At 48.6% G+C, this 12,593-nt stretch overlaps 1 protein-coding gene across 1 annotated transcript in view; it reads right to left on the bottom strand.

The window, feature by feature from the left end:
* Positions 1–2,084, bottom strand: part of DOCK5 (dedicator of cytokinesis 5) — a 188,107-nt gene extending 186,023 nt beyond the window's left edge. The window contains exon 1 of the mRNA XM_073622228.1: positions 1,893–2,084. Coding sequence (XP_073478329.1) covers positions 1,893–1,935 — 43 coding nt within the window. The 5' untranslated portion in view covers positions 1,936–2,084. The remainder of the gene's footprint in view (positions 1–1,892) is intronic.
* Between the last annotated feature and the right edge of the window lie 10,509 nt (positions 2,085–12,593).

The raw sequence follows: 12,593 nt of genomic DNA, 5'->3' as shown, positions 1-12,593 counted from the left end.
ATCAAAGTCCCACCCCACAACAAGGTCCCCATCTGAGCCAACATCAGCACCCCCCCCCCCCACACACACACACATACATACACACATACAAATATATATATATATTCATATATGTATCTCTCAACATCCCCACCTCAGGTGTCTTCAGAGTCCCCCCTTACATAAGGTGTCCCTATCCGAGTCCTCCCCCATATCAGGGTCCCCATCAGAGTCCCCCTTTACATCAGGTGTCCCTATCAGCATCTCCATCAGTCAGAGTCCCCCCTTACATCAGGTTTCCCTATCCAAGTCCTCCCTAATATCAGGGTACCCCTCAGGGTCCCCACCTTACATTGGGTGTCCTCAGAGTCCCCCCATTACATCAAGATCCCCATAAGAGTCCCACCTTACATCAGGTGTCCCTATCAGAGCCCCCCTACCACCACATTAGGGTCCTCATCAGAGCTAAACAGCACCCGGGTCAGGCAGGACTGTGAAATGGGATCCTAGAGGGGGGATCAGACAGGACTGTGAGATTATTGCTTGTGGCTAATATAGCCGCTAGCAGCAATCACTGTGTTCTGCCAGCGAGGATGGCTCCCCCTGCCCCTCCGCCGGGAGAACTGACTGTGTTGATGGGGAAATTGAGCAATTTTCTTTCCTGCAAAGCATGGTTGCAGGAGAGAAAACCACTTTGTTTAGGGTCAGCTTTACTGTAGAGTTTACTGTCACTTTAAGATCCACTTTAAACCAGCATTGTGCAGGTAAAACAGATTTACCGACCTCTGCACTTTGCTGCGGGCACAGAAAATATAGTCCCAGCTCATACGTCAGATCCCTTCGATATTTCCTGATCTCAGAGGACTTGTGGGAAATTTGCCAACCCTGAACTACCCTGATCAGTACAAGAACACGATCTATTGTGATTTATGTCACACACAGATAACTCCCCATGTACACATATCCCAGGATGCTTTGTACCTCAATCCCAGAGGAACAATCGATGAAAGTGCAAGGACAGCTACAGCAACACGTACATGGATCAGGAAAACTTCACCTGCCACCATTGTACACTGCAATCTGCCCACCAGTCTGTGTCACTGATTGTCCATAAGTCTGTGCCAACTGCAGAGTTGGCATTAGACTAATGCTGGCCATACACTATACGAAAAATCGGCCGAAAAATCGTTCGTATAGGCACTTCGTTCGTTTTTCGGCAAGTTAATGGGCACAAACCGATAATTGTTTGTGACGTTTTTGTGGGAAAAAAATGAACGGGAAGTTTGGAAAATTTCTGCCGAACGTACGATAAATTGCAAGGTTAATGTGTTTCCCATCCGAACTGTCTGCACCAGGTATATGTAAAAAAACGAACAAAAAATTTATTTATTCATGTCCACTGAACAATTTATCGGTCATTACATGATGGCACGATCGTTTGCGGTCACGATCGAACGTTCGTTTTTCTAAAATGTGTTCGGCCGATTTTCTGTATAGTGTATGGCCAGCATAAGGCTCACCATACATGGTACAATCTGGTCATATTATCAACTTTAGATTTACCAAACTATGTAATATATGAAGATATTCCAATAGATGTTTCTCCCTAGACGTTGGCAGATCCAAAGGAGATTGTACAATCTGATGGTAATGTGTATGGTGATTGTAAGCTGAGTGAAGTGCAGGTGCCATAGCTGGCAGAATCCTCCCTCTATGGCACCTCTGATTTCCTCTGCCCCATACAATCTAGGAAGGGCTGCAACATTGTATCCAACAATCCATCAATATTTATAAACAGGACAGGGAGCAGATTGTAAGCTTTGTGCCAAAAGTCTAAATAGAAAGTTTTCTGTGGGATTTGTAGGCGATCAGTGTGGTGCCTGTGTGCAGGGGGGCAGGGATGTCACACTCACCCACTCCGAACCTCTCCCTCTTACTGGGGATCCAGCGGGCCATAGTACATAAGGCGATCGGTGCTGGAAGTTACCGTGCTGGGCTCAGCCCTCCCCCTGCTGATCTCCCATCTCCACCATCATCCACACTGACTCACAGGGAAGGAGGAGGGAGGAGGGCTGCCTGGTGCAGAGGACGGGGTAGGAGGGGTCACAGGGCTGGGGTAGGAGGGGCATGGGCAGCAGATGGTGAATGGGATGGAGGGAAGGGAGCAGCCTGGGAAGTTAGGGGGGCAATGCCTGTCTTCATGGGACTGCCTGCTATAGGAAGAGCCTTCTGTGATCACATAGTCCTGCCTGATCCCTCCTCTGGGATCCCATCTCACAGTCCTGCCTGATCCCTCCTCTGGGATCCCATCTCACAGCCCTGCCTGATCCCTCCTCTAGGCTCTGATCCTGCCTGATCCCTCCTCTGGGATCCCATCCCACAGTCCTGCCTGATCCCTCCTCTGGGATCTGATCCCTCTTTTGGGATCCCATCTCACAGTCCTGCCTGATCCCTCCTCTGGGATCTGATCCCTCTTTTGGGATCCCATCTCACAGTCCTGCCTGATCCCTCCTCTGGGATCTGATCCCTCTTTTGGGATCCCATCTCACAGTCCTGCCTGACCCCTCCTCTAGGCTCTGATCCTGCCTGATCCCTCCTCTGCGATCTGATCCCTCTTCTGGGATCCCACCTCACAGTCCTGCCTGATCCCTCCTCTGAGATACCATCCCACAGTCCTGCCTGATCCCTCCTCTGGGATCAGATCCTACCTGATCCCTCCTCTGGGATCTGATCCTGCCTGATCCCTCCTCTGGGATCCCATCTCACAGTCCTGCCTGATCCCTCCTCTGGGATCTGATCCTGCCTGATCCCTCCTCTGGGATCTGATCCTGCCTGATCCCTCCTCTGGGATCCCATCTCACAGTCCTGCCTGATCCCTCCTCTGGGATCTGATCCTGCCTGATCCCTCCTCTGGGATCTGATCCTGCCTGATCCCTCTTCTGGGATCCCATCTCACAGTCCTGCCTGATCCCTCCTCTGGGATCTGATCCTGCCTGATCCCTCCTCTGGGATCCCATTTCATAATCCTATCTGATCCTGCCTGATCCCTCCTCTGGGATCTGATCCTGCCTTATCCCTCCTCTGGGATCCCATCTCACAGTCCTGCCTGATCCCTCCTCTGGGATCTGATCCTGCCTGATCCCTCCTCTGGGATTCCATCTCGCACAGTCCTGCCTGATCCCTCCACTTGGATCTGATCCTTCCTAATCCCTCCTCTGGGATCCCACCTCACACAGTGCTGTCTGTGACCCAGGGATCTGCTGGAATGTAACAGGGAGGAGATTTGGCTGAGAGCGAGCAGTGCCGCAGACGGCCGCCAGGGGGAGCGCTCCTCACTCGCTACATTGTGAGCATTAGTTAGCAGATTGCTGCAGAAATGGATACAATGTATAAAGTGTAGCCAGGGAAATGATTTCTGTAATCAGAGGATGCTTTCCCGAGAGAAATCCGGAGGATTCTCATTCTGTAAATGTAAATGAATAAAATAAAATGTAAATGTAAATTCTGTTTGGCACCAGAGATACACTATGTCACCAAAAGTATTGGGACACCTGCCTTTACACGCACATACACTTTAATGGCATCCCAGTCTTCGTCCGTAGGGTTCAATATTAGTGGTGACTGGTGCTAAACATTTTGGGGGAGGGCGGCAAACACCCCGCCCCCACCCTCACCCTCACCCTTCTACGGTCGTAGAGCTTCCTTGGCTTCTCTTCCCAGCCAACCCAATCCGCCTCCTGTCCTGATTTGTGGGGAGGAGAAGCCGGAAGACCAGTGGCGGCTGGTGCTCAATTTTCTTGTGGGGAGGCGACCCCACCCCACCCCAGCCAGCCACCCACATAAACGCTCCTACCTGTTGCTCGATCGATCGCCCGTCAGCTTCAGGTGGTGCCCCCCCCCCCCCGGGTTTCCTCTGATCCAGATCCATTCAGGAGTTAGGACTCGTGGCCAATCGGGACTCAGGACCTGCTTCCTGATTGGCCAGGAGGAGAAGCATAACTGGATGCTCTGCACCCTGAGCCCACCCTTTTTGAAGCCAATTAGAGCCTCTGGCTCTAATCATGTGCTTCTTAAAAAAAAAAAAAAAAACCCATTGGAATCCATGCGTCCGGCGCCCTGCATGTAGATTAGGGGCTAGACGCATGGATTAGGGGGTCGGGGCCCCTGCGCCCCTAATAGATGGGCTGCCACTGTGGAAGACAAAAATGAATATTGATTCACTAGTGTCACAAGTAGGTAGGTCCGGGGAATAGTGCTCTGCGCCCCAAGCCCAACCTTTTTCAAGCCAATTAGAGCCTTGGGCTCTAATCATGTGGCTTGAAAAAGAAAAAAAAACTTATAGTAATCTATGGACCGGCCGCTCCTGTTCAATATTGAGTTGGCCAACCCTTTGCAGCTTTAACAGCTTGAACCCTCTTGGGAATGCTTATTACTATTAGGAGTGTTTCTATGGGAATGTTTGACCATTCTTCCAGAAGCGCATTTGTGAGGTCAGGCACTGATGCTTGACGAGAAGGCCTGGCTCGCAGCCTCTGCTCTAATTCATCCCAAAGGTGTTCTATCGGGTTGAGGTCAGAAAGGTGCACAAAACAAGGTCCATAAAGACATGGATGAGCGAGTTTGGGGTGGAGGAACTTGACTGGCCTGCACAGAGTCCTGACCTCAACCCGATAGAACACCTTTGGGATGAATTAGAGCGGAGACAGCGAGCCAGGCCTTCTCGTCCAACATCAGTGCCTGACCTCACAAATGTGCTTCTGGAAGAATGGTCAAACATTCCCATAGACACACTCCTAAACCTTGTGGACCTTGTTCCCAGAAGAGTTGAAGCTGTTCTAGCTGCAAAGGGTGGGCCAACTCAATATTGGTCCTGCCTGATTGCATACAATTTGAAAGTGTTTAGGTTTTACCTCATATTATATGGTTTCGGTAAATCTAAAGGAAAGTTGTACCAGTAAATTGTATAAAAATTGTATAGTGTGTAGCCAGCTTTAAAAGTCCCCATCTCACATTACAGCCTCCTTCACATCAGAGCCCCCCTTTCAAATCAGAGGCCCCATCTTATATCATAGCTTTCCCCACATTGAGTCCTCACATCAACGCCCCCTTTACAATAGAGCCCCCCCATCTTACATCAGAGCCCCCATCTCATATGGCAGCCTTCCTCGCTTCGGAAACCCACCCTTCACCTAAGAGGTGTCCATCTCACATCAGAGCCCCTGTCTCACATTAGAAACCACTATCCTCACTTCATAGGCCCCCTTTACATTAGAACCCCTCCCTTTCACATCAGAGCACCCATCTTATATCACAGCCTTCCTCACTTTGAACTCCCCATCTCACATCAGAGCCCCCGTCTCACATTAGAACCCTCCATCCTCACTTCGAGCTTCCCATCTCACATCAGAGCCCCCGTCTCACATTAGAACCCTCCATCCTCACTTCAAGCTCCCCATCTCACATCAGAGCCCCCATCTCACATTAGAACCCTCCATCCTCACTTTGAACTCCCCATCTCACATCAGAGCCCCCATCTCACATTAGAACCCTCCATCCTCACTTTGAACTCCCCATCTCACATCAGAGCCCCCATCTCACATTAGAACCCTCCGTCCTCACTTCAAACTCCCCATCTCACATCAGAGCCCCCATCTCACATTAGAACCCTCCATCCTCACTTTGAACTCCCCATCTCACATCAGAGCCCCCGTCTCACATTAGAACCCTCCATCCTCACTTTGAACTCCCCATCTCACATCAGAGCCCCCATCTCACATTAGAACCCTCCATCCTCACTTTGAACTCCCCATCTCACATCAGAGCCCCCGTCTCACATTAGAACCCTCCATCCTCACTTCGAGCTCCCCATCTCACATCAGAGCCCCCATCTCACATTAGAACCCTCCGTCCTCACTTCAAACTCCCCATCTCACATCAGAGCCCCCATCTCACATTAGAACCCTCCGTCCTCACTTCAAGCTCCCCATCTCACATTAGAACCCTCCATCCTCACTTCAAACTCCCCATCTCACATCAGAGCCCCCATCTCACATTAGAACCCTCCGTCCTCACTTCAAGCTCCCCATCTCACATTAGAACCCTCCATCCTCACTTCAAACTCCCCATCTCACATCAGAGCCCCCATCTCACATTAGAACCCTCCGTCCTCACTTCAAGCTCCCCATCTCACATTAGAACCCTCCATCCTCACTTCAAACTCCCCATCTCACATCAGAGCCCCCATCTCACATTAGAACCCTCCATCCTCACTTTGAACTCCCCATCTCACATCAGAGCCCCCGTCTCACATTAGAACCCTCCATCCTCACTTCAAGCTCCCCATCTCACATTAGAACCCTCCATCCTCACTTCAAACTCCCCATCTCACATCAGAGCCCCCGTCTCACATTAGAACCCTCCATCCTCACTTTGAACTCCCCATCTCACATCAGAGCCCCCGTCTCACATTAGAACCCTCCATCCTCACTTCAAGCTCCCCATCTCACATTAGAACCCTCCATCCTCACTTCAAACTCCCCATCTCACATCAGAGCCCCCGTCTCACATTAGAACCCTCCATCCTCACTTTGAACTCCCCATCTCACATCAGAGCCCCCGTCTCACATTAGAACCCTCCATCCTCACTTCAAGCTCCCCATCTCACATCAACTCCCCCCCCTTTCAAATCAGAACGCCCATCTCATATCATAGCCTTCCTCGCTTCAGAGCCCACCTTTTACATCAGAGCCCCCGTCCCACTTTAGAACCCTCCCCCTCACTTCAGAGTTCCCTTTCACATCAGCTCCTCTCCATTCACATTAAAGCCCCCCTTTCAAATCAGAGCCCCCATTTTACATCACAGCATCCCTCACGTCAGTGTCCCCCCCACATCAGAGCCCACATTTATATCACAGTCCCCCTCACTTCAGACCCCCACCTTCACATCTGAGCCCCGTTTCACATCAAGTCCCTTTTTCACATTGAAGTCCACCTTTAACATCAGTGCCCCCCTTTATATCAGAGTCCCTTCTTCAAAACAAAGTCCCCAGTCCCCGTCCCACCTTACAATCTATACCACTGCATGCTTGATACAAGGTGGTAGGTGGAGCAGCTTCACTTCTGAATGCTGCAGTGGCCATGGATGCTATCATCCTGGATTGACGCCATGCATTTTTATGGTGCAGTCAGGCTAACCACCAGCACCATAGCAGCAAATCATATCATGTGTTCTGACTGCTTTCATTGGCTGTTATGGTGCTGGCAGCCGAAACCAATTGTTGGGCTTGGATAAAATCTTTTAGTGGGCTGGATGTGGCCCTCAGGCAGTAGTTCGGAAAATCATGCCATGCGTCTTGGCCCCTTTCATTGGCTGTTACAGTGCTCATGCTGAAATATGGATCCAGTTAGGGATGGGCTGAACACCCCCCTGTTCGGTTCGCACCAGAACATACCGAACAGGCAAAAAATTTGGCAGAACACACGAACACCGTTAAAGTCTATAGGACACGAACATGAATAATCAAAAGTGCTCATTTTAAAGGCTTATATGCAAGTTATTGTCATAAAAAGTGTTTGGGGACCTGGGTCCTGCCCCAGGGGACATGGATCAATGCAAAAACTTTTTTTTAAAACGGACGTTTTTTCGGGAGCAGTGATTCTTTTACTGCTTAAAGTGAAACAATAAAAATGAAGTATTCCTTTAAATATCGTGCCTGGGGGGTGTCTATAATATGCCTGTAAATTGGCGCATTTTTTCCCATGTTTAGAACAGTACCACAGCAAAAGGACATTTCTAAAGGAAAAATTGTCATTAAAAATTGCTCACAGCTGTAATGAATTGTTGGGTCTCGGCAATATAGATAAAACTCATTGAAAAAAGAGCATAGGATCCCCCCCCCCCCAGTCCATTACCAGGCCCTTTGGTCTGGTATGAATATTAAGGGGAACCACGAACCAAAATTTTTAAAAAATTGCGTGGGGGTCCCCCTAAAATCCATACCAGGCCCTTCGGGTCTGATATGGAAATTAAGGGGAACCCTGCGCCAATTTTTTTTTTAAAATGGCGTAGGGGTCACCCCAAAATCCATACCAGACACTTCAGGTCTGGTATGGATTTTAAGGGGAACCCTGCGCCACAATTAAAAAAAAAAAAAAAATTCCGCGCCTTTGACAGTTCTTATATAACTGAGGGTGAGGCCACACAGTGACGTACCTGGGTGACCCCACCCCCCCTGACGCACGGGGACTTCCCCATGGCTTCCCCGTGGCATCAGTGGGGGTGAGGCCACTCGGTTACGTAAACAGGTGGCCCCGCCCCAGGCTGCCCCCCTCTGACACCACGGGGAAGCCATGGGGAAATCCCCGTGTGTCAGAGGGGGGCGGGGTCACCCGGGTACATCACCGTGTGGCCCCACCCTCAGTTATATAAGAACTGTCAAAAGGTCGAAGCGTCATACTGCGGGAGCCTCCCATGGAGGCGGATTGTGGCGTTTTTTTTTTCTTTAAATTCTTTAATCCTTCTGCTGAGTGATAGAAGAAGATGAATGGACTTCGTGGGACATTTTTATTTTTTTATTTTTTAATAAAGGACTTGTCCCAAGCTATGTCTTGTTTTTTTTAAACATTTTGACACTTTTTTTGTGAAATGGTACGGGTACAATGTACCCATTACCATTTCACACGGGGGGAGGCTGGGATCTGGGGGTCCCCTTGTTAAAGGGGGCTTCCAGATTCCGATAAGCCCCCCACCCGCAGACCCCCACAACCACTGGTCAAGGGTTGTGGGGATGAGGCCCTTGGGCTACCCCAAAGCACCCTCCCCATGTTGAGGGCATGTGGCCTGGTACGGTTCAGTGGGGGCGCTCTCTCGTCCCCCCCTCTTTTCCTGCAGCCTGCCAGGTTTCGAGCTCGGATAAGGGTCTGGTATGGTTTTTGGGGGGGGCCCCTACACCATTTTTAAAACATTTTGGCACAGGGTTCCCCTTAAAATCCATACCAGACCTGAAGGGTCTGGTATGGATTTTGGGGGGGGCCCTACGCCATTTAAAAAAAAATTGGTGCAAGGTTCCCCTTAATTTCCATATCACAACCGAAGGGCCTGGTATGGATTTTAGGGGGACCCCCACACAATTTTGTTTTAAATTTTGGTTCGGGGTTCCCCTTAATATTCATACCAGACCCAAAGGGCCTGGTAATGGAATGGGGGGGGGGGGATCACATGCTCTTTTTTCAATGAGTTTTATCTATATTGCCGAGACCCGACAATTCATTACAGCCGCGATCAGTTTTAAATGACAATTTTTGCTTTAGAAATGTCATTTTGCTGTGGTACTGTTCTAAACACGGAAAACATGCGCCACTTTACAGGCATACTATAGACACCCCCCAGGCACGATATTTAAAGGAATAGTTCATTTTTATTGTTTCACTTTAAGCATTAAAAAAAATCACTGCTCCCAAAAAAAGTCTGTTTTTAAAAAATTTTTTGCATTGATACATGTCGCCTGGGGCAGGACCTGGGTCCCCAAACACTTTTTATGACAATAACTTGCATATAATCCTTTAAAATGAGCACTTTTGATTATTCATGTTCGTGTCCCATAGACTTTAACAATGTTCTGAATTTTCCCCGAACACTGCATATTGTTCGGTGTTTGCAGAACATCCAAACAACCAAAGTTCAGCCCAAACTTATGCTCGGGCCGAATTGTTCACCCATCCCTAGATCCAGTTGCCTGGCTCAGGCTGTAGTTTGGAGACCCCAAGCATAGATCAATGGATGGGAACATGGAAAACAATTGTTTTTTAGATGCCCTGTTCTGCATAAAATTGTATATAATCACAGCTCATCACATGTGAGTGCTATGGTGAATGGAGTTGAACAGCTCTGTTGAGTCCTTCTCGAATAGGATGCAGAGCACCTTCATAAAATAGAGACAGTTTTGAATTAAAAAAGACTTGGACTTTATAGGTCTGGTATGAATTTTGAGGGGAACCCCACGCCAAAATTAGAAAAAAAATGTTGTGTGGTCCCCCCAAAATCCATACCTGACCCTTATCCGAGCATGCAGCCTGACAGGCCAGGAAAGGGGGGGCAAGTGAGCCCCCCCTCCTGAACCATACTAGGCCACGTGCCCTTAACATGGGGGTGCTTTGAGGCAGGGAGGGCACCTTGTCCCCATGTTGATGGGGACACGGGCCTCTTCCGCACACAACCCTGGCCGGTGAATGAGTATGGGGTAAATAGTACCCCTTTTCATTCACCAACAAAAAAAGTTGTAAAAAAAAAAAAAAAAAGTAGGCAGTTTTTGACAACTCCTTTATTAATCACTTGCCATCCGGGCCATTTCTGATACTTGTCATGCGGTATTTGTACAGTGGTATTTCAAATGCAATTTCTTGGGAAAAAACAAAGGGGCGGAACCAGAAGTGACATACTACTTGCCGCTCCTGGTTTCCAGGGTTACAGAGAAAGGGGAACTACGTCAGTTCCTCGCTCTCTGTACAGGGCAGCCATCGCCGCCGGCACATCGCTCCCGGGCACCGCAATGGGACAGGAGAGCAAAGGAGAGGCGGCAGGAGGGTAGGGTCGCCACCTGTCCAGGATTCACCCAGACAGTTCGGGTTTGGAATCATGCATTCGCGTCTGGTGCCCTCCGCCACTTACTGGAGCCGTCGGCAGTGGTGGAGGCGATCGGATGTTTCCCCTTGCTTGACATTTATTGCATTTTAGTGTAAATATGAGATCTGAGGTCTTTTTGACCCCAGATCTCATATTTAAGAGGTACTGTCATGATTTTTTTCTATTACAAGGGATGTTTACATTCCTTGTAATAGGAATAAAAGTGACACATTTTTTATAAAGAACAGTGTAAAAATAAAAAATAAAAGGTAAAATAAATAAGAAAAAAAAATGTTTTAAAAGTGCCCGTCCCGCCGAGCTCGCATGCAGAAGCGAACGCATACGTGAGTAGCGCCCGCATAGGAAAACGGTGTTCAAACCACACATGTTAGATATCGCCGGGATCGGCAGAGCGAGAGCAATAATTCTAGCCCTAGACACCTCCTCTGTAACTCAAAAGATGCAACCTGTAGAATTTTTTAAATGTCGCCTAGAGATTTTACGGGTAAAAGTTACCGCCATTCCACGAGCGGGCGCAATTTTGAAGCGTGACCTGTTGGGTATCAATTTACTCAGCATAACATTATCTTTCACAATATAAAAAAAATAGACTAACTTTATTGTTGTCTTATTTTTAATTCAAAAAAGTGTATTTTTTCCAAAAAAGTGCGCTTGTAAGACCGCTGCACAAATATGGTGTGACAGAAAGTATTGCAACGACCACCATTTTAATCTCTAGCTGTGTTAGAAAAAAAATGTATAATGTTTGGGGGTTCTAAGTAATTCTCTAGCAAAAAAAAAATGTTTTTAACTTGTAAACAGCAAATCTCAAAAAGGGGCTTGGTCCTTAAACAAGTGTGATTTAACTGTACTTCTGTCTCAGTTTGATTCATGGTTTCTGACAGTAGGCGAAGGCCATGAATTCAGAAAATGCAGTTAATCCACTTGTTGGTAATATTTTTTCCAGATTAGATGAGCAGGATTACCGCATGGATCAGTTTGCCATGGCGTTATAAACGCTCCTGAGTCACACAGCTCACCTGGAATCTCCCACTGTGGCTGCTTCAGTACAATCTATGTTGCAGGCCGTCCATGCTGCTGCGCCAGTCTCTGTGCAGGCACCCGCCTCGAGTATTACCTCTATAAGAGGTATGTCTGGTTCCGCTCCGCTTCCCCAGTGATTTTGGGGTGATCCAGTTCAATGCAGAGGGCTTCTCAACCAGGTTGAGATACTTTGAGATGCTGCCCCAGGTGTTTCCCACGGACAGAAGCAAAGTAGGTTTCGTGATATCTTTGCTTTCTGAGAGAGCCTTGGCCTGGGCAAACCCTCTATGAGAGACACAAAAACCTGTTGTCTTGAGATACCCTGATTTTGTGGCCTCCTTTAAAATGGTATTTGATGTTCCCGCATGCTCCGCTTCTGCTGCCAAGTGCCTCATGTCCATCAAACAGAGTACGAGAACTGTTGCCAATTACGCCATTGAATTCCGTACTCTGGCAGCAGAGGTTGCTTGGAACAATGAGGCCCTCGTGGCTGCTTTTTCTCATGGTCTCACGGATTCTATCAAGGTTGTGATCGCAGCCCGAGATATACCCACTGAGCTGGAGAAGTTGATCACGTTTGCCATCCTCATTGACTCCAGACTCAGAGAAAGACTCTCTTTTAAGGAGCGCTTGCGGAAGCCTCCTGTATGTTTGTGTCCGAGCTTTGCAGTCCCACCCATGCCTCCCTCACCTCCCATGCCTCCTGGTACGGAGTCGGTCAGTGAAGGTGAACCCATGCACTTGGGTTTCACATGTCTCTCTGTAGATAAGAACCTTTAGGAGGAGGGAGAGATTGTGCCTTTACTGTGGCCAGGCAGGTCACTTTTTGAAGTCTTGTCCTACCCGTCCAGGGAACCCCCGAACCTTGAGATCCTGTCTCGGACAGACCTTAGGTGGCGTTGTTTCGTCCCCAGTTATCCAGAAGGATAAGCCCCTGGTTTCAGTCACT

Source organism: Aquarana catesbeiana, linkage group LG03 (assembly GCF_042186555.1).
Source record: "Aquarana catesbeiana isolate 2022-GZ linkage group LG03, ASM4218655v1, whole genome shotgun sequence".
Lineage (NCBI taxonomy): Eukaryota > Metazoa > Chordata > Amphibia > Anura > Ranidae > Aquarana > Aquarana catesbeiana.
The sequence above is the reverse complement of the archived record's forward strand: the minus strand, read 5'-3'. Positions and strand labels throughout refer to the sequence as shown.